The 26302-nt window shown below is 43.8% G+C and overlaps 1 protein-coding gene across 4 annotated transcripts in view; it reads left to right on the top strand.

Moving 5' to 3' along the window:
• Nucleotides 1-26302, top strand: part of NELL1 (neural EGFL like 1) — a 994364-nt gene that overhangs the window by 804439 nt on the left and 163623 nt on the right. For all 4 annotated transcript variants that reach the window (XM_060262209.1, XM_060262211.1, XM_060262210.1 and 1 more), the window contains one exon: nt 21837-21932. In XM_060262209.1, the coding sequence (XP_060118192.1) occupies nt 21837-21932 (96 nt within the window). The remainder of the gene's footprint in view (nt 1-21836; nt 21933-26302) is intronic.

Consider the following 26302-nt stretch of genomic DNA (forward strand, 5'->3'; position numbering starts at 1 on the left):
AACTTATATATATATATATATATATATATATATATATATATATATATATATATATATATATATATATATATATATATATATATATAAGTTTTTGGCCACTGCGTATTGGACTAAATGGGCCATTGGCCTGATCCAACATGGCTTCTCTTATGTTCTTAAGGTGGGTGAAAAAGGGTAAAATGTATTTTCCCTATGGGGTAAAGCTCTGGAGTGTGCCTGGCAGACTGCTGCCTTCTTGCACACCCCTTTCTCTGATTGCTCAGCTCTGTGTTCTGTGTTTAGATCAGTTCCGCAGGGCCTGCAAGACCATCCTCTTTAGGCAGGCTTTCTCAGAATGCTGACAGAGGATGACTGAACGGAGGATCCAGTAAAGTGATTCTTCAATGATTCTTGCCACTATTTAAATATTTAAATATGTAACAGCGCCCGGAACACCTCTGCTGTCGTTAAACTATAGATTATATATGTTATAGACTATATATGCTGGATTAGTGTTGTTTTAAAAAATTTTATGCTGTTTTATAATTTTAATGTGTTTTATGTGTTTAATGTGTTTTAATTATTGTATTTATATTATGTCCTATTGAATGTTGTTAGCCGCCCTGAGCCTGCCTAGGCGGGGAGGGCGGGATACAAATAAAATTAATAATAATAATAATAATAATAATAATAATAATAATAATAATAATAATAATAATAATAATAATAATAATAATAATAATAATAATAATAATAATAATAATAATAATAATTGTGGAAATGGAAAGAATCAGGCTTGGCTTCTGTTCCCTCCTGTGAAATTCACTGAAATATCATCAGAAGAAACCCTAGGAGAAAAGATACAGTTGGAATAGAGTGGCATACACAGCATAGCTCAGATTAAACAGATGAGCTAAAAGAAAGCCTCTGATTCTTCTGTGGCTCTTTTCCTTCTTTTAGCCTTGAATTCACCTCTAGCAGGGGTAAACAACTGCAAGCTTTTAAATGAGTTCCAGATTTATCTTGACATAATTGTTTGTATAAACAAAATCTCTGTGTTCATTTCAAGCCACTTAACAAATAGAGGATCCATTCCGAAATTTCATAGGAAGTACTGTTGAGATGGCAATTTTCTATATAAAGGCAATTACCACTTTACTATAAAATTATGTTTTATTGAAATGCTGTGCATATCCTCTAAGCACTGAGGTTGGAATTCAGTGCTCATGCTATTTAATAAAACATGATTATTTGAGGATGCCATGAAGTTTTCATTAGGCTATAATACAGTAAAGATATCAGAAAAAGTATTGTCTCTGAGTGGGTACCTATGTTGTTTAGCAGCACAAGGTAACACTACCAAGGCTGAATTTAATGTAGGTGATTTTAGGTCTGGGATAAAAACATTTTATATAAATCCTGCATTTTTGGCATCATTAGCATTGGAATATTGCACAAATTTTAGACTCTCATGAGACTTAAATTATTGGATGATGTTTATGTTTTATTTATGTATAAAATTTAACATGATAGATGGATGGTTCTGTCATAGTTTGCACTGCTTCATAACTGTAGGAATCCAAGTTTGGTGAGAACCAGTTTTGTTAATCAGTGTAGATTTGGTTTTCAGTTCATGGCCCAAGACCCTCATGCAGGTCCTTCTGTTGGGTTATTTCCTTTTGAGCAACTTTTTTTTTTTGCTGCCCTCTACTATATACAGCAAGGGTGTCAATTAATTTTAATTTCAATTAATTTTAATTTCAATTAATTTTATTTATACTTATATACATTTCAGCAAATTCATGGAATATGCTGTTCACGAGAACAATAAAAGTACCTCGATGTTGAAAGGAATAATTTCATCTGTGTATTTTGCCCATAAGCAAAACCTCTGCTCATCACTAATCACAAATACTTACATTTTTTCTTCTCCTTATGTACATAGGGAATTTATGCAAAATACCTAATTCTGCCTGTTCCTAGTACTTTGCTGGGAGAAAAAAATTATCTCAATCAAAGATATATGGTTTTAGAAATTAGCTCCCTTCTCGGAATCTAGGCAAAGTAATTCATGTGTATTAATATGAAAACTAAATTATCTTTGATTCCTGCAAGTATTGGTAGACTGTTCTCACATTTCTGTGTTTGGTCCCCAAATGTACTTAGATATATATATTCCTTTGTTCTAACTTTGTGGGTATGTTTGTGGCTGAAAGAGGGGGGGGGGGATTATGTCACCAGAGTACTCTGCCCATGGCATAGCTATATAGCCACAGCTATATAGCCCACGCCACAGTTGGGAGAAAAGGAATGGGAACCACTCAGGAAGGAGCTTCATTTAACCTTAATTTTGCTCCTCCTTTTCAAAGTGGTGGGGAGCAAAACTGAAAGGTTAAATGGCTCACAACTATTTAAACATATCAGCTGAGTAGACCCGCCACACTAATTCTCCACACTATTTCTTCTTTCCCTCCACTTGACAACTCCCATATCCTCAAGCTATATTTGTTATCAATTAACTTCATTTATAGTGCTCTTTTCTTCACTATGGAGACTTAAAGCACATTTATAGAATCATAGAATTATAGAGTTGGAAGGGACATCTAGTCCAACCCCCTGCACAATGCAAGAAATTCACGAATACCTCTCCCTCCCCCCACCCAATGATGCCTGTTTCAAGCCCAGAAGGTGGCAACCCCCCTCCTAAAAAAAGAAAACCTCTCCACGATCTCTGGCAAAACTGGCCTTGAGAAAAATGCTGCTTGATCCCAAAGTGACAGGCAGCATTTCCCTGGGCATGTAAGGAGGGGCCACGAGAACTAAGCACTGATGCAACCCTTCTTGCCCTCCTCATGAGCTGCCTAAGTTCACAGAATCAGCATTAATGTCAGATGGCCATCTACTCTCTCTTTAAAAGCTTCTAAAGAAGGAGAGCCAATCACCTCCTGAGAAAGCGTGTTCCACTGAGGAACCACTGTGTCAGGAAGTTCTTCCTAATGTTTAGTTGAAAACTCTTTTGATTTAATTTCAACCTGTTGGTTCTGGTGTGACCTTCTGGGGAAACATTCATTCTGTTAGCCTCCATTTCATTCTCAGAAGAACCATGAGAACACAAGAGGACTGGGACTGAAAAGCCAGGGAAGGGGAACTGGTCAAGGCGCATGCAAAGCAGAATTTCTTTCTGCAACATAGATTCTGTCCAATAGCCTTACACCTCTGAAATCATGCTGGATATTACAACCAATTAATTTGTGAATATGCTAACATTAATTTGTGAATATGCCAATGTATCATCAAAGGTATATAAGATTGTGATAATTTAGAAAGCATTCAGAGCAGCTTGGTATTGCAGGCTTTGGCCTAACTCTGCTCTCAATTCATTGCAATATTTTTTTTCTTCATCCTTCACCTGGACTCCAGCTGTATGTCTTTTATTGCCCAAGTACATTCAGATGTGCAGATTTGTACAACAGCCAGGCCAAGTGCCACCCATATATATATATAATATTTCTACTAAAAGCATTTGAAAGCTGTGAATCTCAAATTTATTAAAACATTTATACCTCCACCTTTTCTTGTGGTTCAAATGGTGAGGCAAGCCTCTGAGGCCCCTTGTCCTCTTTTCCCCTGGTGGTCCATACTGAATTTTATTGTTAAATGTTCCATAAAATGTAGCTAGAGAGTGGTCTAGATACTGCTGGCTTCATTTGCCAGGATCAGATTAGGATAATGAAGCCCATACCTTATCCATAGTTACCCTGGGGAACAAAAAAAGTACAATTCGTATATTCTAAATAATCATCTTGTTATGTGTAAGGTGTTGTGTATGTGTGTAAATCTGGCATGAGGAGCAGCCCAGGTACCTTGCCTTTTCTCTGGTCCATAACATATGCAAAAATGAAAACCATGTGTATGCAAGTGCACAACTAATGCATAGGGGAAGCACAGACTAATGTGACTCGATATCAGTTGTGTACTTGTATCCAAAGACTTATCAGATTCCCCATAGTTTTGAGAGGAAGAACAGGAATGGACAAGAATGTGTATTCTTACTGATAATCAGGACTTTTTTTTGTAGCAGGAACTCCTTTGCATCTTAGGCCACACACCCGATTTTGCCAATCTTCTGTGAGCTTACATTTGGCCCTGTACTAAGAGCCCTGTAAGCTTTTGGAGGATTGGCTACATCAGCGCTGTGTGGCCCAGGGGTGGAATTCTAGCAGGAGCTCCTTTGCATATTAGACCACACTCCCCTGATGTAGCTAATCCTCCAAGAGCTTACGAAAAAAAGCCTTGTAAGAGCTTGGAGGATTGGCTACATCAGGGTGTGTGGCCTAATATGCAAAGGAGCTCCTGCTAGAATTCCACCCTTGGTGTGCCCCAATATGCAAAGGAATTCCTGCTTCAAAAAAAAAAAAAAGCCTACTAATAACCTACATTGCTTATACATACAAATCTTGGTAGACAAGGAGATGGAGATAGGTTTGCCAGCCTCCAAATTGGGTTTAAAAATCTCAAGACTACTGAGATTAATTCCCATGGAGAAAATGGCTGTTTTTGAGAGTGAACTCTGTGGCATTATAGCCACTGATGTCCCTCTCCCTTCCAAGCCCTCTGTTCCCCAGGCTCCATATCCAAATTTATAGGAATTTCCCAGCCTAGAACTGGCAACCCTAGGTAAAGATTTTCAGTCATTCCTGAAGCCCTCCCCAATGAATCACCAATGTAGTTCATTGCATGATGGGGGAGGGTCTCTCTCCATTCTGCAAAATCTCCATTTGGAACTCCTGTAACTTCAGAGTTGTACATCCTTATTCCATGTCCTGTGCTATGCTTTGGTGGTAATGACAAAAAGTGACAGAATGGAGACCTTTTGAATTTTTGTTTCCTAGGCAACCAAAGCAGGACTGTGTCTGTAGAATTAGTAGAGCTTTGTCTAGTGCTGTATAATTTCTTAAATCTCACCTCTGTTACCCTCGGTCCACCAAGGTATAGACTATAAAGTCACCCAAATTGCTGCTAGAAACAAAAACAGAAGGCACATGACAAGAAAGGCTGTATTTGGAATTTTTCAAAGGACTGCATTTAATATAAGTGCATCAAATTATTATAAATTCATGGCTTGAGAAATAATATCAGTTCACATCTGAAATACTGAAACGTTCAGTCTGAGTTAATGGACTCCCAAAGAACCAAACTTATTTATTTATTTTGTATAAGAACTGCTTTTCCACCAAATTGATGTGAGGTCTTGATGGACATTCGCCTCTGAACAGAGGGTATTCTCTTTTAATGGGTTCTGAGTGTGGGAAAATTGTGATGCTACATCCATGTTAAAGGTCAGCTCCTTCAACCCTACCTTCCTGTGAGATCATTTCTTCCCACCAAAATTTAAATTTCCTGCCTCATATCACATTACCCACCTTTTTATCTCACCTTAAGTCACATTTGTAAGTAGTATTGCCTTCTGCTGTGCCAGAATGCTTCCTGGCAGTAATCCTCATTGCCTGCCAGTTCTTGGATTATCAGTGGGCAAAAGGAAATATTTGTTTTGACTACAGCATGACATCACTTCCAGGGAAAATGCAAAAGTGATGTCACATGGCTCTGGAAATTCCTAGAGTGACATGGTATCAGTTCTGGGTTTTTCTAGAAGTGACTTCATGACTGGTTTTAATTTTAATAAGAATTTATGACTGAAGTCGACTGTTTAAAGATCTGTTGCTATTAATTGAGTACCTCATCTGTTTTTATTTCTGGCTATTATGTCAAATTTCCTGTCTTATTTTAAGATGCTTTTATTCTAAACTTTTAAAGTTGACAGGTGCTCTGGAAATGGTTTCCCTTTGTAGCCATTTACCATGAGGAATGAGCTTGTGCTTGTCGAGCTGTGAACACTATTATTGTATGCATACTCTGCAAAAGGGAGGAGGGTCACCCAGTTATCTTGCTGATGAGTGACGTACAGCATAGGAACTGCTCGAGCACCCCATTTGTGCACTCCATTTGACCGTCTGTCTGGGGGTGGTATGCAGAGCTGAGGTTTTGTTCCACGCCTGCTAGGTTGCACAGTTCATTCCAGAATTTGGCAACAAACTGGGCCCCCCAGTCGGAAATTACTTTAGTCGGGAAGGAGTGTAATCTGACCATGTGTGACATGAAAAGCCATGCCAGTTTCTTGGCGGTGGATAGTTGCCTACAGGGAATAAAATGAGCTTGTTTAAAAAACATGTCTACTACCACCCATATCACAGTTTTCCCCTGTGAAGGGGGGAGGTCGGTGACAAAATCCATAGAGATACAGTCCCATGGGCATGAGGCAGTCACTAGCAACTGGAGCTTCCCTGAGACCTTGCCACCCCACTTTTTTGCCATGATGGAAGTGGGGCAGCTCATCACATGCTGTGAAACATCCCAACATAGCCCCGGCCAATAGAATTGTCTTTGTATCAAGTGCAGAGTCTTTACAAAACCAAAATCCCGCCCCCCCAGTTTGGCATTGTGTGAGCTCTCTAGCACCATCTTGCATAGTTTGGGGAGAACATACACTTTTAACTCTCTGTACCACAGTCCTTCTTCCTGAGGCATCAGCCCCTCTGCCTCCACCCCCTCTGGGAGTTGGCACTTGAGCTCCTCTTGCACGTTGGAGTGGAAGTCCACTCCAAAGGGTGGAGCCAGAGGCCCTGCCTGCGCTTGGTGCATAGTAACAACCATTGCTCCTATTTGGATCAGAGTGAACAAAGAGTCAACGACTACTTCCCACTTAGTTTTGTGTTGCGGGAGGTGGGACAGGGCATCTGCCATGAAGTTCTGTTTCCCCGGGATGTGGCCAAGGGTGAAATGAAACTGCAAGAAGAACCTCGCCCACCAAATCTGCTTAGTGGACATTTTGCAGGTCGCCATTAATGATTCTAAGTTTTTATGATCTGTCCAGAGTTCTAAGGGGACCCTCACACCCTCCAAGCAATGACACCAGGTTTCCAGTACCAGCTTGATGGCAGAAGCCTCTGTGTCCCATACTTACCAATTCATTTCTGTGTAGGTAAACTTTTTGGAAACATAGGCACAGGGGTGCAGTTTGCCATCCTGGGGCTAAGAATCCCAGCTACAAATACAAGTTGATGGGGTGTGAACTGGCAGAGACTTACCAAGAGAGAGATCTTGGGGTCGTGGTAGATAACTCACTGAAAATGTCAAGACAGTGTGCGTTTGCAATAAAAAAGGCCAACGCCATGCTGGGAATTATTAGGAAGGGAATTGAAAACAAATCAGCCAGTATCATAATGCCCCTGTATAAATCGATGGTGCTGTCTCATTTGGAGTACTGTGTGCAGTTCTGGTCGCCGCACCTCAAAAAGGATATTATAGCATTGGAGAAAGTCCAGAAAAGGGCAACTAGAATGATTAAAGGGCTGGAGCACTTTCCCTATGAAGAAAGGTTGAAACGCTTGGGGCTCTTTAGCTTGGAGAAACGTCGACTGAGGGGTGACATGATAGAGGTTTACAAGATAATGCATGGGACGGAGATAGTAGAGAAAGAAGTACTTTTCTCCCTTTCTCACAATACAAGAACTCGTGGGCATTCGATGAAATTGCTGAGCAGACAGGTTAAAACGGATAAAAGGAAGTACTTCTTCACCCAAAGGGTGATTAACATGTGGAATTCACTGCCACAGGAGGTGGTGGCGGCCACTAGTATAGCCACCTTCAAGAGGGGTTTAGATAAAAATATGGAGCAGAGGTCCATCAGTGGCTATTAGCCACAGTGTGTGTGTATATATAAAAATTTTTGCCACTGTGTGACACAGAGTGTTGGACTGGATGGGCCATTGGCCTGATCCAACATGGCTTCTCTTATGTTCTTATGTTCTTATCCTCCCCCTCCTGAAGCAGAACCCCCTCCCAGGCGACGTTGCTTGCATCACACTGAACCCCAAATTTTTATTCTCATCTGGGTGAACTAAGATAGGCTCAGAAGTGAAGAGGGCTTTTAACTTTTCAAATGCTGATTAACGTTTTAATGTCCAATCTAGTCAGGCCATACTTAGCCCCCACTGCCAACACCCAGTATCCTAGGAAGTCTAGTTCTGTTTTGTGGAACTCACACTTTGACAGTTTGATGAACAGTTTATGTTTGTAGAAGGCCTTCAGCACTTCCCACACCAGCTTAATATGAGAGGGGAGGTCTTCAGAATAAATTAAGCCATTATCCAATTACACCATGACCCCCTTGAACAGGTATTCCCTGAGGACCTCATTGATCAAGTTCATAAATACCCCCGGAGCTCCCTGGATCCCAAACAGCATCACTAGATACTCGAATTGACCAAGCGGAATGTTGAATGCCATTTTCCACTCATTCCCTTCCTTAATGCATACACGGAAGTATGCATCCCTCAAGTCCAATTTAGAAAAGATCTTTCCCTGGAAAACCTCACTGAGTAGGTCATGTATGAGAGGGATCACATACGCATTCGTCATCGAGACCACATTTATACCCCTGTAGTCCGTACAAAGTCTAAGGCTCCCATCCTTTTTCTTACAGTACAATACTGGAGCCGTGGGGGGGGGGGGGACCACAGGTCAGATGAACCCCCTCTGTAAGTTAGTTTCGATGAATTTTTTTAGCTCCCCTCTCCTCCGTACTCATGGAGTATAACTTGGCCTTGGGCAGACTGTCCCCCTCCTTGAATTCTATGGCACAGTCAGTGGCTTGGTGGGGAGGAAGATCATCCACCTTCTTGGCCTCAAACACTTTTCTCCATATGGCTGTGGAAACGAGGCTACCTCCTCCTCGGTAAGACACAGTCTCTCAAAAGGGAGGAAAGCTTGGGTCCCCACTCCTTTTTCCACACATGGCATCAACCACCCCTGGGATCAACAAGTCTCTGGTACACCCCAAGTCCACTAGAGCTCTAACATGCATGAATCTTTTCACCAAAGGGTTTACTAGGGTGATAGGTAAAAAATACAAAGTTCCAATAACTCTCACCCTTAATGATACGGTGACATCCAGGACCTGTTGGGTTGTGCCAGTTACAGCAGGTCATTGGCATTTCCCGCTGGCTGCCCCTCGGTGCTCTCCTCCCCCTCGGATCCGTTCTGTGCCAATAGGTAGTGGAACAGTGTGGTGCTCCCCCTCTCCACCTTGGAATTACTTGGCTTCTTCCTCCCCCTTCTTTGGGGTCAGGGGGGGAGCTCACAATGTGGTTCTCCCCCCCCCCACTTGAAACACAGGTGGTTCTTCAATCTCCACTCCTTCTCCCCTGAGGGCATGCAGGGCTTCTTAGGGGGCCCTTTCATGTCTCTCTTAGTGCTCCAAGAGGTGCCCATCTCCTGTTGCCATCGGTGTAAAGTCACCATGTGCTGGCGGTTCTTGATCTTGCAGGCGAGCTGAATCCAGCCCACCAGGGTGGGTGGGTTGTCTGTGGACACTGCTTGAGGTTAGAGTTCAGTCGCCTCTTGCACTGCATGCAGAACTCTGTAGTGTATTCCCACACTGATCTTGGCCCCTGTTTGAGATCTTGGAGAACTGTTATGGCCGCCATCTTCTGTAGGACCCGTAACAGGTCTCTCACTGTCCAGAGCTCTGAGGCTCGCATCTTGTGGAGGGTGACATACCAGGCAGCAGCGGCACCATCTGGGCACAAACTAACATAAATCACCTTTGCTTCTTCTGTTGGGAAGCTGTGTACAATTCTGTGTACAATTCTGATCACCACACCTCAAAAAGGATATTATAGCATTGGAAAAAGTCCAGAAAGGGGCAACTAGAATGATTCAAGGGTTGGAACACTTTCCCTATGAAGAAATGTTAAAACACTTGGGGCTCTTTAGCTTGGAGAAACATTGACTGCGGGGTGACATGATAGAAGTTTACAAGATTATGCATGGGATGGAGAAAGTAGAGAAAGAAGTACTTTTCTCCCTTTCTCACAAGAACTTGTGGGCACTCAATGAAATTGCTGAGCAGTCAGGTTGGAACGGATAAAAGGAAGTACTTCTTCACCTAAAGGGTGATTAACATGTGGAATTCACTGCCACAGGAGGTAGTGGCAGCTACAAGCATAGCCAGCTTCAAGAGGGGATTGGATAAACATATGGAGCAGAGGTCCATCAGTTGCTATTAGCCACAGCATATTGTTGGTACTCTCTGTCTGGGGCAGTGATGTTCTGTATTCTTGGTGCTTGGGTGGGGGAGGCAAAGTGGGTCCCCATTGAACCTTGCCTCCACCACCTTTGGCCCAGCTGACCTTGCTCTTGGTTCGAGCGGATGCGCAGGGGCTGGTGTGGGGGCCACGGGAGCTGCCAAAGACACCAGTACTCCAGCTCCGCCATCCAGTGCCAGTGGTGGTGTGGGGCTGCAAGGTTTTTACATAGCCAAAGTGGCCGGCCAATTTGCTGCAGTGGCAATGCTGTAGGACCTCTGCTCGGAGGGACTTTGGCACATAGAATTTCCCCTCATGGTACCAAAATCCCCCCTCTCCCTTCAGAATACCCTCCAGCCTCCCCTCTCCTTCCTTTTCTGTTTCTTCAATAAGTCGGTTCCCCCCCCCCCACGGTTCTGGTTGCCTCGTTTTCTTCCCGGAATGGGTAGTCACCCCCCCCCCCCAAGCTACTGCGGAAGGAGGGATGATTGAGTCTATGACTTCCTCCCTCTGGCTCTCGTGCTGGGGCAAGCATGAGAGAGCGTTGGCTAGAAAGTTCTTGGAGCCCGGAATGTGTTTGAGCACAAAGTCAAATTTGGCGAAGAACCCCGCCCACCAGATTTGTTTGGTGGTCAGTTTCCTCCGGCCCATTAGGGCTTCTAAGTTCTTGTGATCGGTCCAGATTTCGAACGGCACCCTGACCCCCTCTAACCAGGATCTCCAAGTTTTCAGAGCATATGTTACAGTGAACGCCTCTTTGTCCCAGACCGACCAGTTGCACTGCTCATTAGAAGAAGAAGAAGATGAAGAAGATATTGGATTTATATCCCGCCCTCCACTCCGAAGAGTCTCAGAGCGGCTCACAATCTCCTTTACCTTCCTCCCCCACAACAAACACCCTGTGAGGTGGGTGGGGCTGGAGAGGGCTCTCACAGCTGCTGCCCTTTCAAGGACAACCTCTGCCAGAGCTATGGCTGACCCAAGGCCATTCCAGCAGGTGCAAGTGGAGGAGTGGGGAATCAAACCCGGTTCTCCCAGATAAGAGTCTGCACACTTAACCACTACACCAAACTGGCTCTTCTTGCGTGAGATGTAGGCACAGGGCCAAAGCCTTCCCTCCTCATCTTTCTGCATTAATATGGCTCCTACGGCCACGTCGGAGGCGTCGCATTGAACCACAAAGGGCTTTAGCGCATTTGGATGGGCCAACACGGGTTCACTAGTGAACAGTCTCTTAAGTTCATCAAAGGCTGCTTGGCAACTAGGGGTTCATGGTAGCTTCGCCCCAGGTTTTTTGGCTTCCATCCCCGTCCCCTTTGTTTTCAGGAGATCGGTCAAGGGCAGCATTACTTGGGCGAACCCCTGTATGAACCCCCTATAAAAGTTGGCGAACCCAAGGAAGGATTGGAGCTGTCTGCATGTCCTCGGGGGTTTCCAATCTAAAACCGCCTGGATCTTGGTGGGTCCATTGCCAATCCCTTCCTGGACACCTGAAACCCCAAGTAGTTGAGTTCCACTTCCATTTATAAAATTCATGAACACCCCGGGGGCACCCTGCAAGCCGAAAGGCATCACTAGGTATTCGAACTGTCCCATGGGTGTATTGAACGCCGTTTTCCACTCATCCCCCTCCTTGATTCTGACCTGAAAGTAAGTGTCCCTTAGGTCTAGTTTAGTGAATATCGATCCCTTTGATACTGTGCTTAATAAGTCTTTGATCAGGGGAATGGGGTAGGCGTTGGACATGGAGATCCCGTTTATTCCACGAAAGTCTGTGCAAAGCTTCAGACTCCCGTCCTTCTTCTTCCGGAAGAGGACTGGGGCGGCATGGGGCGCAGTTGCTGGCCTAATAAACCCCCGCTTCAAATTCTTATCGATGAATTTCCGCAATTAGTCTTTCTCAGCCCACCCCATCGAGTACAGTTTGGCTTTGGGTAGTTCCTGCCCCGGTATCAGCTCAATTGCACAATTGGTGTCTCGGTGTGGTGGGAGCTCATTAGCCTCCTCCTCGCTAAACACCCTGTGGAGGTCCCGGTACTCTATTGGGATGGAGCGGACCTCTTCCACTGACACACATGTCTTTTCGTTCACTGGGGGAGGTGTTGGCCCCCACTTCCCCTGCCAGTGTTGGTGGGTGCACCGCCAGTCGGTAAAGTCTATTGTCTGTGCTTTCCATTGTATGTCCGGCTGGTGGCGAGCCAGCCATCCCACTCCCACCACCACATCAAAAGATGAGGAGGGGGCAATGACGAAGGCCTCCACCTCCCAGTGCTCCTGGATCCCTACTGGCAGTCCCTGAGTTTCCTCCGTGCACGGCTCTCCCCTCATGGCTGTCCCGTCCATCTGCTTGAATTGGATCGGGTGGGGAAGCAGGACCTTGGTCAGTCCCAGGAGGTCCACTAGCCTTGGGGTGATGATCTCGCAGGTGCAGCCCGAGTCTACTAAGGCTCGAGCAGGTGCAGCCAGAGTCTACTAAGGCTCGAGCGTGCATGAACTGCTTCAATTTTTGGTTTAACAAAGTCACTGGTACAAAGAGTAGGGCCCCGGTTATTCTCACCCGTAGTGGTGCCACCAAATCCACGACCTGCTGTCCAGCACCTCTCAGTGCAGGTCACTCTCATTTTCCGCTGGCTACGGCTCCCACGATTCTTCTCCCGAATCCTTGGTTATTATAGATTCCTTGTCAAGCACCATGGAGGTGGCGACGCTGCCCCGACTGGGCTCTTTGGTCTTGCTCCCCAATTTCTTTTGCCCGGCCGCTGCTGGCTTTGGGGTCATGGGGGGTGCACGTGGCTTATCTGGACAGTTGGCTGCTAAGTGCCCGGGATCGCCACAGCAGAAGCACCGGTGCCCCGGAGTCAGTTTGGGGGTATTACTTTGGGGCGCGGTCTTCTTCGGCTCCGGTTTGGTCCCAGCTTTGGGCTCGCGTCCCCCTCTCACCCCTTGCTGTTGCTGCCATTGCAGGGCTACATGCTTGAGGTTGGTCTCCACTTCTTCAGCCAGTTGTATCCAGCCCACTAGGGTGGTAGGGCGAGCTTGCTGGAAACATCGGTCGAGGATGATTGCATTAAGGCCGCGGTGGAAGGCCTCGTACTTCATCCTCTCGTTCCAGCTGCGGACCTTGGAGCAGTGTGCCCAGAAGTTGGCCACGTACTCCCTCACGGTTCTCAACCCCTGCTGTAGCTCTCGCAAGGCGGTGAGGGCACGCACCTCCTGCAGTGGATCGCCGTACTGCTGGAGCATGGCTTGTAGGAACCCAACCACGGTGGTCAATTCGGGGCCTTGGGCTTTGTACAGGCTGACGAACCACTGCCTCGCTGCCCCCTTTAGCTTCGACCCCAAGTAATCTACTCGGCTGAGCTCGGTAGGGAAGGTGTTCCCCCAGTGGGTCATGAAGCTGTCGCACTGGATAGTAAAGTACTCCACCTCCTCTGGATTGCCGTTGAAGGTGATCTGCAGCTCTCGACCCCTGCCCCCTGCCCAAGGTACTAGGGGTGGTAGGCCCGTGGGCCCCACCGGCCACCCGGGAGGGAAGATAGGCCCGGGAGGCGCTATGGGACTGGGGATCAGTGGTGGGCCCGCTGGGGCTGGTGGCACGGCTGGCCCGCCCAGAGGGCCCCTCGGTTGGTCTGGCTGCGGGGCTGGAGGAGGCTCCACCGGCTCCTCTAGTTGATAGACCGGCGGGTCAGCCGGCAGCTCTCCTGGCTCCAGGTGCTGCATTGGTTCCCCTGGCGGGGCTCTCATCTGCTCTCGCATCTGGTCCAGTTGTCTCTGCAGCTCGTGTGAGATGTGCATGTTGCTCAACTGGAGTTCATTTCAGAACTCCCGCATCCAGATCCGCATCTCATTCCTCAGCAGCTGGACATCCTCCGTGCCTCTCGAGCCCCAGCTGTCGTCCTCCCCCAGGCCTCCGCCTCGGTCCTCCCCGGCCAGTGCTTCTTCTCCTTCTGCCCCCATTCCGGTGAACAGGTTACTGAAGCGTCCGGCCGCCTTGTCCATGAGTGTGGTTGAGGTGCAGGGCTGCCACTTCTTCGGAGTGAAGAGTAGCATTGAGAAGTGCAGCGGTGATCCCCCTTTTCTCCGGTCAACTCTAACACCTGGCGGGATCCCCTGCCCCTCTGTGAGTTCAGTGGGTTCTCCGTTATCCGGAACCTTGGCGGCCATCCAGCTATCAGGTTGCCAGTTTGGATAGATCCGTATTGGATTAGTTCCAAAATGTCAGACGTTGGAGCTTCAAAGTAAACAAACCATCATTTGTTGCAAAAGTAGCAGCGTTTATTTGATATCTCAAAATTCTGGACAGGCAGTCATTGGAACTGATAGCAAGCATTGAAACATACATGGGTTTTAAGGTCTTACATCAAAGCATTCAGAAACATTCCTACATTCTCACACTCTACTGTCAGAAGTAACACTTTCCCTGCTCCTTATCACTTGCGGCTCCCTTTTTCATGGAGGAGCCCTGCTGGCTCTCCTTGAGACTTGCTATCTTCAAAGGCCTATTGCTTTGTTAGTGTTATGCAGAAGAGTTCACAGCATGGGTTAGTAACATTTCTAAGATCGTTTGATATGCAAGGTCTTCTGCTTCACAGTTAGTATTAGGAATTCAAAATGGAGTTAGTCATGTCAAGGAGCAGGTTACAGAGTACATTTAGCATAGAAACGCAGTGATGCTCTTCAATGTCTGACATACATCACCTTCCTTTAACACTCTCACATGCCAGTTGGTTTTTATATCCTTAAATTACTATTCTTTACCACCAAACACCCTTCACCCGAACATTCACATTAACTCATTACATATAGAAAATCATATAGAAAATCAGCAGTAATCAAATTAACAATAGTTAATTATTCAATCCATTAATTATTTGTTAACTGTCTCTTTTGAATCCTTAATGTTTCCCAGCTGCTTATCCTTCTGTCTTCCTCTTCCTCTTCTCCCTTTTCTTCCTCTTCTTAATCTCAATCTCTGCTCCTCTCTTCTGCTACCAGTTCAAAAAGCCAGTTCAGTAAATCCATTCCTGTTCTTCCACATCTCTGCCAACGGAATTCCAGCCTCTCCACCTCACCTCTGCCCTTGCATTCCTGGAAACTCTATACTACATCAAAAGTCTCCCATCTTCAGATTCAACTCATTTCAAAGGTCCGGTGACTTTCTTTCCACCCTGTAAATTATAACTGCCGTTGAGCCTTTATTTAGCTCCCTGTCTCTTTAAGAAAATCACCATGCACGAGCATATGGGAAAAGGGAGAGGAAAAGAAGTTCATGAAAGCTCCCCTTAAATCTTCAGAAATCTCCTGCTTCTTTCCTCTTTTCCTCCCTTCTTCACCTCCTCTGTTTCAGTGCTCTTCACAAACTTTTACAAACACAGCCAGTCTACGACTCCCAACCTCCGCCGTTGCTGCCAAGGTAGTCCTCCACTACTCCTCCGCTTTCCGCCTTTGTGCATTCACCAAACCAAGTCTCTTTCCCCCCAGCTTTGGACTCCACTCGAAAGTAGGGGCAAAACAACTCACTTAGTAAGTTCTTTCCTTTGTTTATGTCTTCAGTTTAGGGTCAGATATACTTCCCCCCCCCTTCTTTACCATTTATTCTGTCCTCCAAATGCCGCTTCGCCTACTCCCCTTCTCCGGTGGTCACAGCTAATTCTCCATTAAGGCGTCTGGTCTATCTGGGCTTAAAGTAGTATGTTGAACGGGCTCTATGCTCAGAAAAACCAGCACAGAGCAACCAGCACTCCTCCGCACGAGTGCCCCTCCAACAGGGCCCCACCGAGTTCTTACCGGCTGAAGAACCCCCCCAAAAAGACCAGCACAGACGCTGCAGAGCCGGAGCTCCAACAAACACATCTGTTAGCGCCGTGCTGTTACCGGAAACCTCCATAATTTTGTCAGTTAATGGAGTCTCTTCATGAGCTCCTTGAGATCAGATGTAACCTAAAAGTACTTTGTGTGGATGAAAAAGTGTCTTGAAATATTGCATGAAAAATCTTGCCTATATTGGCTATCATCTCTACCATTGCTAAAGATACCTGCCTTTTGGAAAGCTGCTTCCCTTTCTCTTAGCTGGGACTTGTTTGCTGGTACGACTTTCTTTCAGTGCTATCATGGTGTCAGATAAAAGAAATTTAGCTGGCTGTCATGTCTATTCTGACTTTGGTTTCTGACAGAATGATCATGATGAGTAAATGTAAGATGGCTACCCCTGGTACTACTCCACTCTCTATAGTTGTTGTAACTTGACACTATCTGTTGCCATGCCAACTGGTCTATTGTCTTGTTCCCTATGGGGCAGAAGAGGGGCACTAATGGTTTTGCTATTTATGTTGTATTTTTCAATAGACAATAGCAGCTAAAACGGCTCCAATAGCTTTGCAAGTCATTCCCATAGGAAACCTAAAGAGTATAACACTTGAACAGCACATATCAATTAAACAGTCTAATTAAGGAGGAGCCTGGTTATATTATTTTCTCTGTTCACCTGTGAGCAGTTACAATTTGATTGCAATTAAATCTTAATGGTTGATATTTTGCATGCTCTATTGTGATTGTTAGATACATTGCACAATAAATCTGAAGCACTTCTTTGCATTCATGGCACTTGAAGACCTTTTTCATATAATTTGCAGCAGTGTTTCTTTGCCAACTCCATCTGTGATTGCAGTTTGCATGATGGTTTGGTGGGTCTGCTGTTAACTCCAGTGTAGAAGTTACTCTTTAAGTATTAATTGCAGTTTCTTGTCTGTAACCCACTGGGTGCCCTGAGAACTGCAGTGCAGAGGAAATGCTTTATATTTCATATGGAAGTGCATGACTCTGGGTGAGTCAAAATCATTCACAATTTTTCCAGTTACATCCCTGGTAGAAAGAAAGGTGTAAAATATAAATCCATGACTTTAATTCTCCTTATAATATTTTCCTCTGATATTCTGATAATATCTTTGGAAGCATGACTAAAACATTATGGCTGGATTTCCTGCTGATCAGTAACTTTTGAATAATGGAGTTATATGAGAACTATGACCCATACATCCATCATATATGATTCAATTATATGTCATTGGAGGAATTCTACAGTGTGGAAATGACAATCATGCCAAACATTATTTTAGCTGGCTAGTACCTTTTATAAAAAAAATTGGAGAATTTATTTCAAAAAGTTCTCTTGATGGAATTGTTCTCCTTTCCATCATCTCCGCAGAATCAATTAAATTATCATCACCATTTATTGATGTTTTTGTTGCTTTTAAGACTGTGGTGGAACACTCCTGTTCTACCCTGCCCTCCTGGGTTTTCCCAACACCTGCTGGGGTTTTGCCTCTCTGTTCAAATGCCAGTGCCACCTGACTATTGTAGGAATTGCCCAGTGGGAGGGTCAGGGATAGGGATGGGCACAGACCTAATTTTACCATGGACTGGGGCCCAGTTCATGGTCTGTGAGCCTGGTCTGTGGTGTCCCACAAACACAGACCTCACATGACATTCTCAGGAGGTTTGTAAGATCCACGTTGGCGGAGCTTGCAAAAGCCATTTAATGTTTTCCCTTTAAATCACTTTTGTGAGTGAAGGCTAAGTAGTAACTTCACACACCTGGAAGCAGGTGAAGTCACTGCTCAGCCTTCATTGAAGTGCCACACGGCTTTGCAAAAGCCATTTAGGAAAGGAAAGGTCCCCTGTGCAAGTACCAGTCATTTCCGACTCTGGGGTGACGTTGCTTTCACAATGTTTTCATGGCAGACTTTTTACAGGGTGGTTTGCCATTGCCTTCCCCAGTCATCTACACTTTCCCCCAGCAAGCTGGGTACTCATTTTACCGACCTCGGAAGGATGGAAAGCTGAGTCAACCTTGAGCCGGCTACCTGAAAACCCAGCTTCTGCCGGGGATCAAACTCAGGTTGTGAGCAGAGCTTAGGACTGCAGTACTGCAGCTTTAACACTCTGCACCACGGGGCTCTTAAAAGCCATTTAAAGGGGACACATAAGCTGCACAGCATCACAGACCAAATGGACTATGACCTGGTCCTTTGAACATGGAGGTCTGTGTTCCAGGAATCTGTAAACCTCATGGACCTCAAGCCTCCATAGCCTGCCATTTTTCTGGACCATATCCATCCCTAGTCAGAACTCCCAGCTTTCCTTCCAAGTTCTGAGGTCTTGCCTTTATGTCTCTCACTACCCACAGAGGGACAGCTTGCTTCCTTGTGCACCACTTGGGGAGTAGTCACTTGCCAACTGATTGCCCTCCCTTTCCTCCTGGTGCTCTTTTTTAAAATAGTGTGTCCAAGATGGTGGAGGTCTATGTGGCACAGAAAACCACTACCAGGATCAAAAGTTATAAGGCATTTATTAAAAAGAAAGTGTTCACAAGGATACTTCTAGCACAGCACCAGATTGAGCAAGGGGTTCAAAAGAAAAGGGTAAAACACAGTTCCTCTGTCCCTCTATACATGTCCTATTAGTTGTTAAATATCAGTCAGGCTCTTTAACTTAGAAAGTTGGATTTTTACAGGACTACCATCACCTTCAAGCATCCTTCAGGAATTCAGGCCAGTACATGGCAAAGTAAGAGTTCTGTCTCCTTTGATGTAATCAGAACCCCAAGAGCCCTTCCTTCTTGCTCCCAGAAGTTTTATCATCTCTCTTTTCCCACTCACTGCCTAGGCAAGTGTCAAGCATCGATATTTCGAATAAACAAGCAATTATTTGATACAAAGGCTCATTTTATTGATAATCCGTTGTTGCTCAAGGTATGGTACCTTAAGAGTGATACAGAGTTGCACATAGCATAGCGTTTTAAGGGCTATATCAAAGGAAATAGAAAAGATAACCTCAAGACATAACATGTATATGTGAATTGCTACAACTATGCAAAAATACTACCCACTACTATCATGTGGTTGAAACTTCCCTTGTTCTCATACATTCCTGCTTCTCTTGGTAAGCAGTGAATGGGAACTGTTCAGAGGAGGCGCCTCCTTTCTCTCTATCATCAAAGTTACTGCATTCCTACATTTTCTACTCAGAGGTGAGAAAGAAAAAGGAAGGCGAGAAAAGTGGTGGTGGGGGAGTAAGCATTGAAGCAACTATGGGAAAGAAAAGATTTCAGAATGAAGGAGAGAGAGAGAAGAATTAGATTCCAATAACTGCATTGATTTAATACACAGAAATAGCATGCTTGACAGCCAGGACAGGTCAAATAAACTTTTCCTGAAATCTCCAGGAGTTTCTTTCTGAAGCCTTTCTAGTTATAATTCCTCTAAATCTCTGTTCCCTGCTTGGAGGGGGGTGGGGGTACTGAACCATCCTATTGTCTCTAGCTAGACCTATTAGCATTTCTAGAGTGGCTGAGTTGAGGCTGGTAACCAATTGAACTGACCTCCTTCTTCCTGTTTTCTGCTCAGAGAGAGAACTTTTAAAACTCAGAGTGAATATTTTGATCAGTTCAAATCCCCAAAGGAAAAAAATCAATTTCTTCACAAAGAATATAAGAGCCCTGCTGGATCAGAACAGTGGTCCATCTAGTCCAGCATCCTGTCTTACACAATGGCCAACCAGTTCCTCTTGAGGGCCAGTATCAGGGCACAAACAGGCCCAGTGCTAGGGGTTCTTGTGCCCCAGGTTGAACCCCACGCCTCTGCCTCCCCAAGCTGTGTATTTACACACCATGCCCTGACTTCACTGAGGCTTCCTGAGCCTCAGGAGGCCTCAGCGAAGTCTGGAAGGCAGCAGCCGTGCTCAGAGCCATGTTTAGAGCGTTGTCACTGCCGCACCCCCTGACTTCGCCAAGGCTTCGCAAGCCTCGAGAGGCCTCGGTGAAGTCCAGAAGGCAGTGGGCATGGGGCATGAGGAGAGGGGGTGCCCTAGGCAGCCGCCTCCTCCCACACGCTGGCCCTGGGCACAAAGGGTACAAATCATAGAGAATCCTAGCAACACTCTCACTGGACTCAGCAATATCACCCATACCATCTCAGGTTCATACTCCTGCTCATCTTCTAATGTGATTTATGCCATAACATGTCTGCAGCGACCTTCCACAATCTACACTGGACAAACAGGCCAGCCCCTATGACAAAGAATATATGACATTAGGAACCACAACATTCAAAAACCAGTGGGAGGACATATTAACATTCCAGGACATTCAGTTGCTGACCTAAGAGTAGCAGTTTTCTTACAGAAGAACTTCAAAGAGAAATTTGAAAGAGACTGCTGAATTGAACTGATTATGAAACCTGAGACAATACAACATCCTGCACTGAATTGAAACCTAGGTTTCCTGTCTCATTACCAGTGCTGATTTCTCTACACCTTCTACCCTCTGTATATTACACATAATCCAATCATGTTTGCTATTGTCATTCAGCATCTGAAATCACTGCACTCTCTAAAATATAAGGACAGATGGAGTCGCATTCTGGCTGTATCTGAAGATATTATTTATTATTATTATTATTTATTACTTTAAATTTCTATCCCGCCCTCTCCGCAAGCGGACTCAGGGCAGCTAACAACATTCATATTTAAAAGTTAAAACTAATAAAGCATAATTACAATTTAAAACCATTTCGTGGTGTACCACTACAATATAAGCTGTGACCCAGGAAAGTTCATACCCTGCCACAAATTTTGTTAGCCTTTAAGGTGCCACTGGACTCTTGCTCTTATCTACTGCTAATATTATTGTATTTCAAACATTTTTGTAAAAAAGTGCAGATATGGTAGGATATCTTTATATCTTAATAAACAGTGTATCTTATCATGAGTCAAACTTTTATATAGTGGTTCAATCCTTCTAAGATATTGGGGTGGTAGTATCCTGGTAAGGCCCCGGGTCTTCAGCTTTACACCAGTTCTGTTCTGGAAATAGTTTTAGACAGGCCTCAGATTCAGTGGGAACTCACAGGAGTGCAGCTCCTGAACCTTTCTGTGAGCTCCTCCTCCTTCTGAGAGTTCCATCTCCTTGTCCATTGAATAGTATGTGCAGCTGCACAACAATCCCTGGATGAGCTCCACCACCTATTTTTCTACAAAATGACCCCTGGTTTTAGATCTCTTCCAGGATTTGAAAAGTAGATTATCAAACATTGCAGCAAGGCTAGAGTTTGAAATCATAGTCAAAAGTATATGAGCCTGGCAGTGTTTAGGTTGTGGTTCATGACTGCATAATTTATTGGAAATATCTACAGATTAATTGCTGCCTGAAAATTCAAATATATCAGTTGCAGGAACTGCTTGTTACATCATCAAAATGGGGTACTTATGTTAGAACAATTCAGCCAATAATTTCTTTGAGTTTCAAGGTATTGCTAGGGGATACATAATATACTAGCTTTGTGAGGCCAAGCAAGTCATTGCCAGGACAAATATGCTATATTATTCACATTGAATTATAAATGCAATAAATACTCTGTGATTCTGTGAAAGTTAGGAAGAGTTGGCAGATGCAAATATTTCCTTGAGTTTACTGAAGCTAGACCCGTTTCCATGTTCCCTATTATCTCTTGAATTTCCATGCTTAATGATGATTACAAATGTTGTTGACATTTTGCCTTGTTTCTATCTGTGTAGCAGTTATCTAGATATGCTCATCTTTCTGCTCTGTAGGCATAAGAGATTTGTCTCCTTTATCCAGTAATTTTTCATGAGGATATGGAAATATCAGAAGTATATATTATCTATATATAATATAAATGTTTTATTTTCCAGCATTTTGTGAAGAAGGATGCAGATATGGTGGGACATGTGTAGCTCCTAATAAGTGTGTCTGCCCTTCTGGATTCACAGGAAGTCACTGTGAAAAAGGTAACATTTCAGACTTTCTCACTGACTTATTTTGGCTTACATTTTATTATTTAAGGAGAGAAACTGGGGAAAATCCTCAGGAAAAATGCAGGTAAAGTGTGAGGTGTTTCTCCCCCACCTCTGCCTTCCAGTCCATACTGTCAACTCACTTAAGGAGGTAAAGAAGTGTGTTAATTTCTCCACTGATGTTCACAGCCTTTGGGGTATAGATTATGCAAAGCTAACTTGATATCGTGCATGTAGAAAGCCAAAATGTATGTGCTGGACTCTCACTGTTGTATGCACTCATTTGTGATAGGCTCTTCATCTTTTCTTTTTTTTAAATGCATGTGTAGAAGTTGTACATGCATATCTATGCATATCAGACAATCCTGTGCTTTCTGTGGATGTCTGATGCTGGATAAGACAGAAATGTGGAAAGGGGGATACAAGAAGAAAGGAGTTGGTTCGAAACACCCCAACAGCAACAGTTGCAATTTTTTTTGCATAGAAAGTGGGATATCTCTCCCACATGCTCAATAGGCAACAAAAAGGTAGGGAAAAATGAAAACCTTGTAGCTTTTTAATGTGAACTACAGTGCAGTCCTCAACAGAGTTACACCCTTCCAAGCCCATTGATTTCAGTTGATTTAGAAGGGCATAACTCTTCTAAAGATTGCACTGATGGCCAATTAAGTTCAGTTTGTTATACAGAAAAAATACACTAAGGATGTTTTCAATGACATATTCCTTTTGTAATACACTTCTGAGCTAGGATAATGTATTCTGCGTGCAACAAGGATCCTTATCATGCCTGAACTTTGTGACATGAGGTGGCAAGCTTAACTGCAGTGCTGTCATTTAAAAGTTGGTTATCCAGGTGCAGAATAGGAAACTGGGGCTTGTAATTAAAAATAGCTCCCTTGAATGTGCAGTTTTAATTGCAGGCTCATATTAAACTTATCTGGCATCTTCTAACTAATTATATCAATTTCACATTGCTCCACATCTTTGAAATAATTCCAAGGGGCAAACAGAACTTTTGGCTATCTTTTAATAAGGCTCCTCCAGAGTCTTTGTTTCTGTTGTTCAGAAGGCCATATTTGGACAGGTGATCAGAGAATGCAGTCTTGACTTAGGCACATGATCTCCCACTATTAGTTGTTTTTAGAGTGTTTCTCAACTGAAGCCTCCTGGCACTGGATGATGCTAAAAATAGATGCACTCTTTGCATTCTAACATATGGTGTCATGCTCTTTCAAGACTAGCTGTTGCATAAATGATCCAAAGAGACTAAAATGGTGCCACAGGACTCAATCATAGCTGGGAACATATCTAATAATCTGTTGTTCTGCAGAAATGCATCATGATTGGGTCTCTATTGGAAGAGAAATGTTTTGTCATCTTCCATTTGCTGCATTGTATTCAAATATGTCCTTTGAATTCATAAAGGGCAATCCTTTCTGCATCATTTATGAAAGTGGAAGCTTTCTATTGTTTTGGTTTGTGATGCCCTAAACCTGTTTCAGAATTAAGAGAAGTATAACATAAGCTTTCAGCAGTTGAAAACAATCAGTGTAAAGCAAGTGGCTGTCATGTTTTGGTAAGAATGATCTGTAATTTGTCAGCTGCCCCACAGAAGTAATGGTATTAAGCTCAATGGGAATTCAGTCAGCATCGAATACCCAAGATTTAGTGTGGTGACATGTGTGTGAAACAAAGTGAAGATTATATTGGAGTTTTAAGTCAATTGCACAAATGCATAATGCAACATGCTGTTACAAAGAATTTACCACTGATAGCATCTTTTGCAATTTAGCCTTGAATTAATAAAACATTACAGCACAGCTGTGGGGCTGCCTTTCTACAGAGCAGCTGAGAAAGGATTGCAAAACAATAACAGAAGGGCATTGTAAGTTAATTTTACCTAGCTGTATTTTATCTGTGACATCTAGTTTTCCTGTTGTCTTGGGATCACGGACATGCTGGTTTATTATGTTGTCCATTTCATTTGGGAACCTATTTTTATGATTCAGTTGTTTCTTTGATGATGGCTAAAACCTAATAAAATAAAATTGGGATCCAATAAAAGTTAAGACTATGGTGGAGATCCAGAAGGCCCCAGACAATATGCATCACAGTGGCTATTCTGGCCTCCTTTCCCGAGACAGCAACTTTAATGTTTGCTCCTGGATACTGCAAACCTGTGAACATCCTCAGGGCAAAAACTGCCTTCGAAGCGATGAAAAGAGACCAGTAACTTCCTCTTTCCTTGCATTTTACATATAATTTGTTAAAGTGCTTTAGTTTTATTATTCTACCAATTTAGTGGATTTAGACCCATGTTAGTTCTCTTTTCTTCTGAAGAATGTCATAAAAACAATGGGAAAACACTGAAAAGTAGTTTTGATTAATCTTGGTGAAGCAATTCCAAACAATCAGAAAGAATATATGCACCATCCATCACGGGGTCAGCAGCAGAGTCCATTTCCCTCTGGGATATATGCACTGAGGGAATGATTTGACCCAAAGATGGTGTGTCACAGCAGAGTAGCCAGATTCAAGTCCAGTAGCAGCTCAGAGGCCAATAAGTTTTTTGAGGCATAAGCTTTCAGGAGCCAAAACTCCCTTCATCAGATACAAGCTGGAATGGTTGTTCCAGTTAGAAGGTGGAAGGGATGTTGCCAAGAAGGAACTCAGAATACAGAGATGTGATGTATATTGTAATCAGGTTGATTAGAACAGAGAGGAAAAGCGTGAGGGCAGAAAATTAGCTTCTGTAGTGAGATAAGAATGTCGCTATGGGGAGGTTGGGAGTAACCTGAACTTGTGAATGAAAGCTCAGCAATCTTGCATTCTCATCTCCCTATGAAGAATATGAAGAAGCCCTATGTTAGAGGGCTGTCATTCTTAGGCTACAGTCACACACACTAAATAAATGCACTTTCAATCCACTTTGAATGCAGTTTCCAACTGGATTTTACTGTGTGAACTGGCAAAATCCAGGAAAGTGCATTGGAAGTGGATTGAAAGTGCATTATTTACGGTAGTGTGTGTGACCACAGCCTTAGAACAGCTGAAAGATTAAAATGTCCCACTCAGATTTATGTCCTTTTTTCTCTCTTTTTTTCGCATAGGGACTGACCTGTTTGTCTGATGTAGAGAGTAGAAGGACATAGTTGACATTTGACAGCATATATAATGGCATATATAACCTAGGGAGATGAACAAGTGAACAAACCTGACATGGTATGGCTGGTGTTGTTAGGTCCAGTGATTGAATATGGGGACAGAGTTGACATCTTGGTTTGTTGCAGGCTTCTGACCAGAGGGTGTTGGGAGGCAAACTTTTTCTTGCCCACAGATAACCTCCTAACCTTAAACAACTTCTCACCCACAACAATGCCCTTCCTAACATAGAAACGGACTCTGAGGCCAGGGCCTGCAACAACCAAGATGATAGCTCTCTTTGTTCAGCACATGTAAAATATGCTTTAGATCCTATTATTGTTAGGTAGATTTGTAAAAGGTTGACAGATCACACCCAAAGAGTGCTTGTTAAAGGAGTGACAGGTGGAGTGCCTCAGGGATCTGTCCTGGATTCTGTGTTCAACAGAGATAAATGTAATATTCACCATTTAGATAGGAAAAATAACATGTGTAATTATAGGATTGGAGAGACTTGTCTTGGCAGTAATACTTGTGAAAGGGATCTAGGGGTCTTGGTAGACCATACACCAAACATGAGTCAGCAGTGTGATGTAGTAGCTAAAAAGGCTGAAGGAGCTGGGTATGTTTAGCCTGGAGATGGTGACTGAGGTAGTATGATAGCCATTTTCAAGTATTTGAAGTGCTGCCTAGAGAAAAGTTGTTTGCTGTTGTCCCAGAAGGTTGGACCAGAACCAGGGCTTTTTTTTGAGCAGGAACGCAGTTCTGGCTGGCTTGGCATCAGGGGGTGTGGCCTAATATTTTATTTATTTATTTATATCCCACCCTCCTCACTGAAGCACGCTTATTTGCTTATATGCAAATATTTATTTATTTATATTGATTTGATTTATATCCTACCCTCCTCGCCGAAGCAGGCTTATTTGCTTATATGCAAATAAGTCCCTGCTGGGCTTTTTCTACAAAAGAAAGTCCTGACCAGAACCAATGGTTTGAAATTGTCAAAAGCTTTGGGCTAAATATTAAGAGCTTTGCAGGAACAAGATCCTGAATCCTGAGGCACTCTAATTACAGGTTTCCTAACCTCAAACAACAGTGGAGGAAGGGGAGAGAGGCAGAACATCTCTGTCTTGCAGGTGCTGTGGAATTGTAATAGATCCCACTGGGCTCAGATGTCATTTGGCAGAATTCCACCAGATCTGAGCCAAGACAGAGAATGCCCT

This window comes from Heteronotia binoei, chromosome 21 (assembly GCF_032191835.1).
Source record: "Heteronotia binoei isolate CCM8104 ecotype False Entrance Well chromosome 21, APGP_CSIRO_Hbin_v1, whole genome shotgun sequence".
Classification (NCBI taxonomy): Eukaryota; Metazoa; Chordata; class Lepidosauria; order Squamata; family Gekkonidae; genus Heteronotia; species Heteronotia binoei.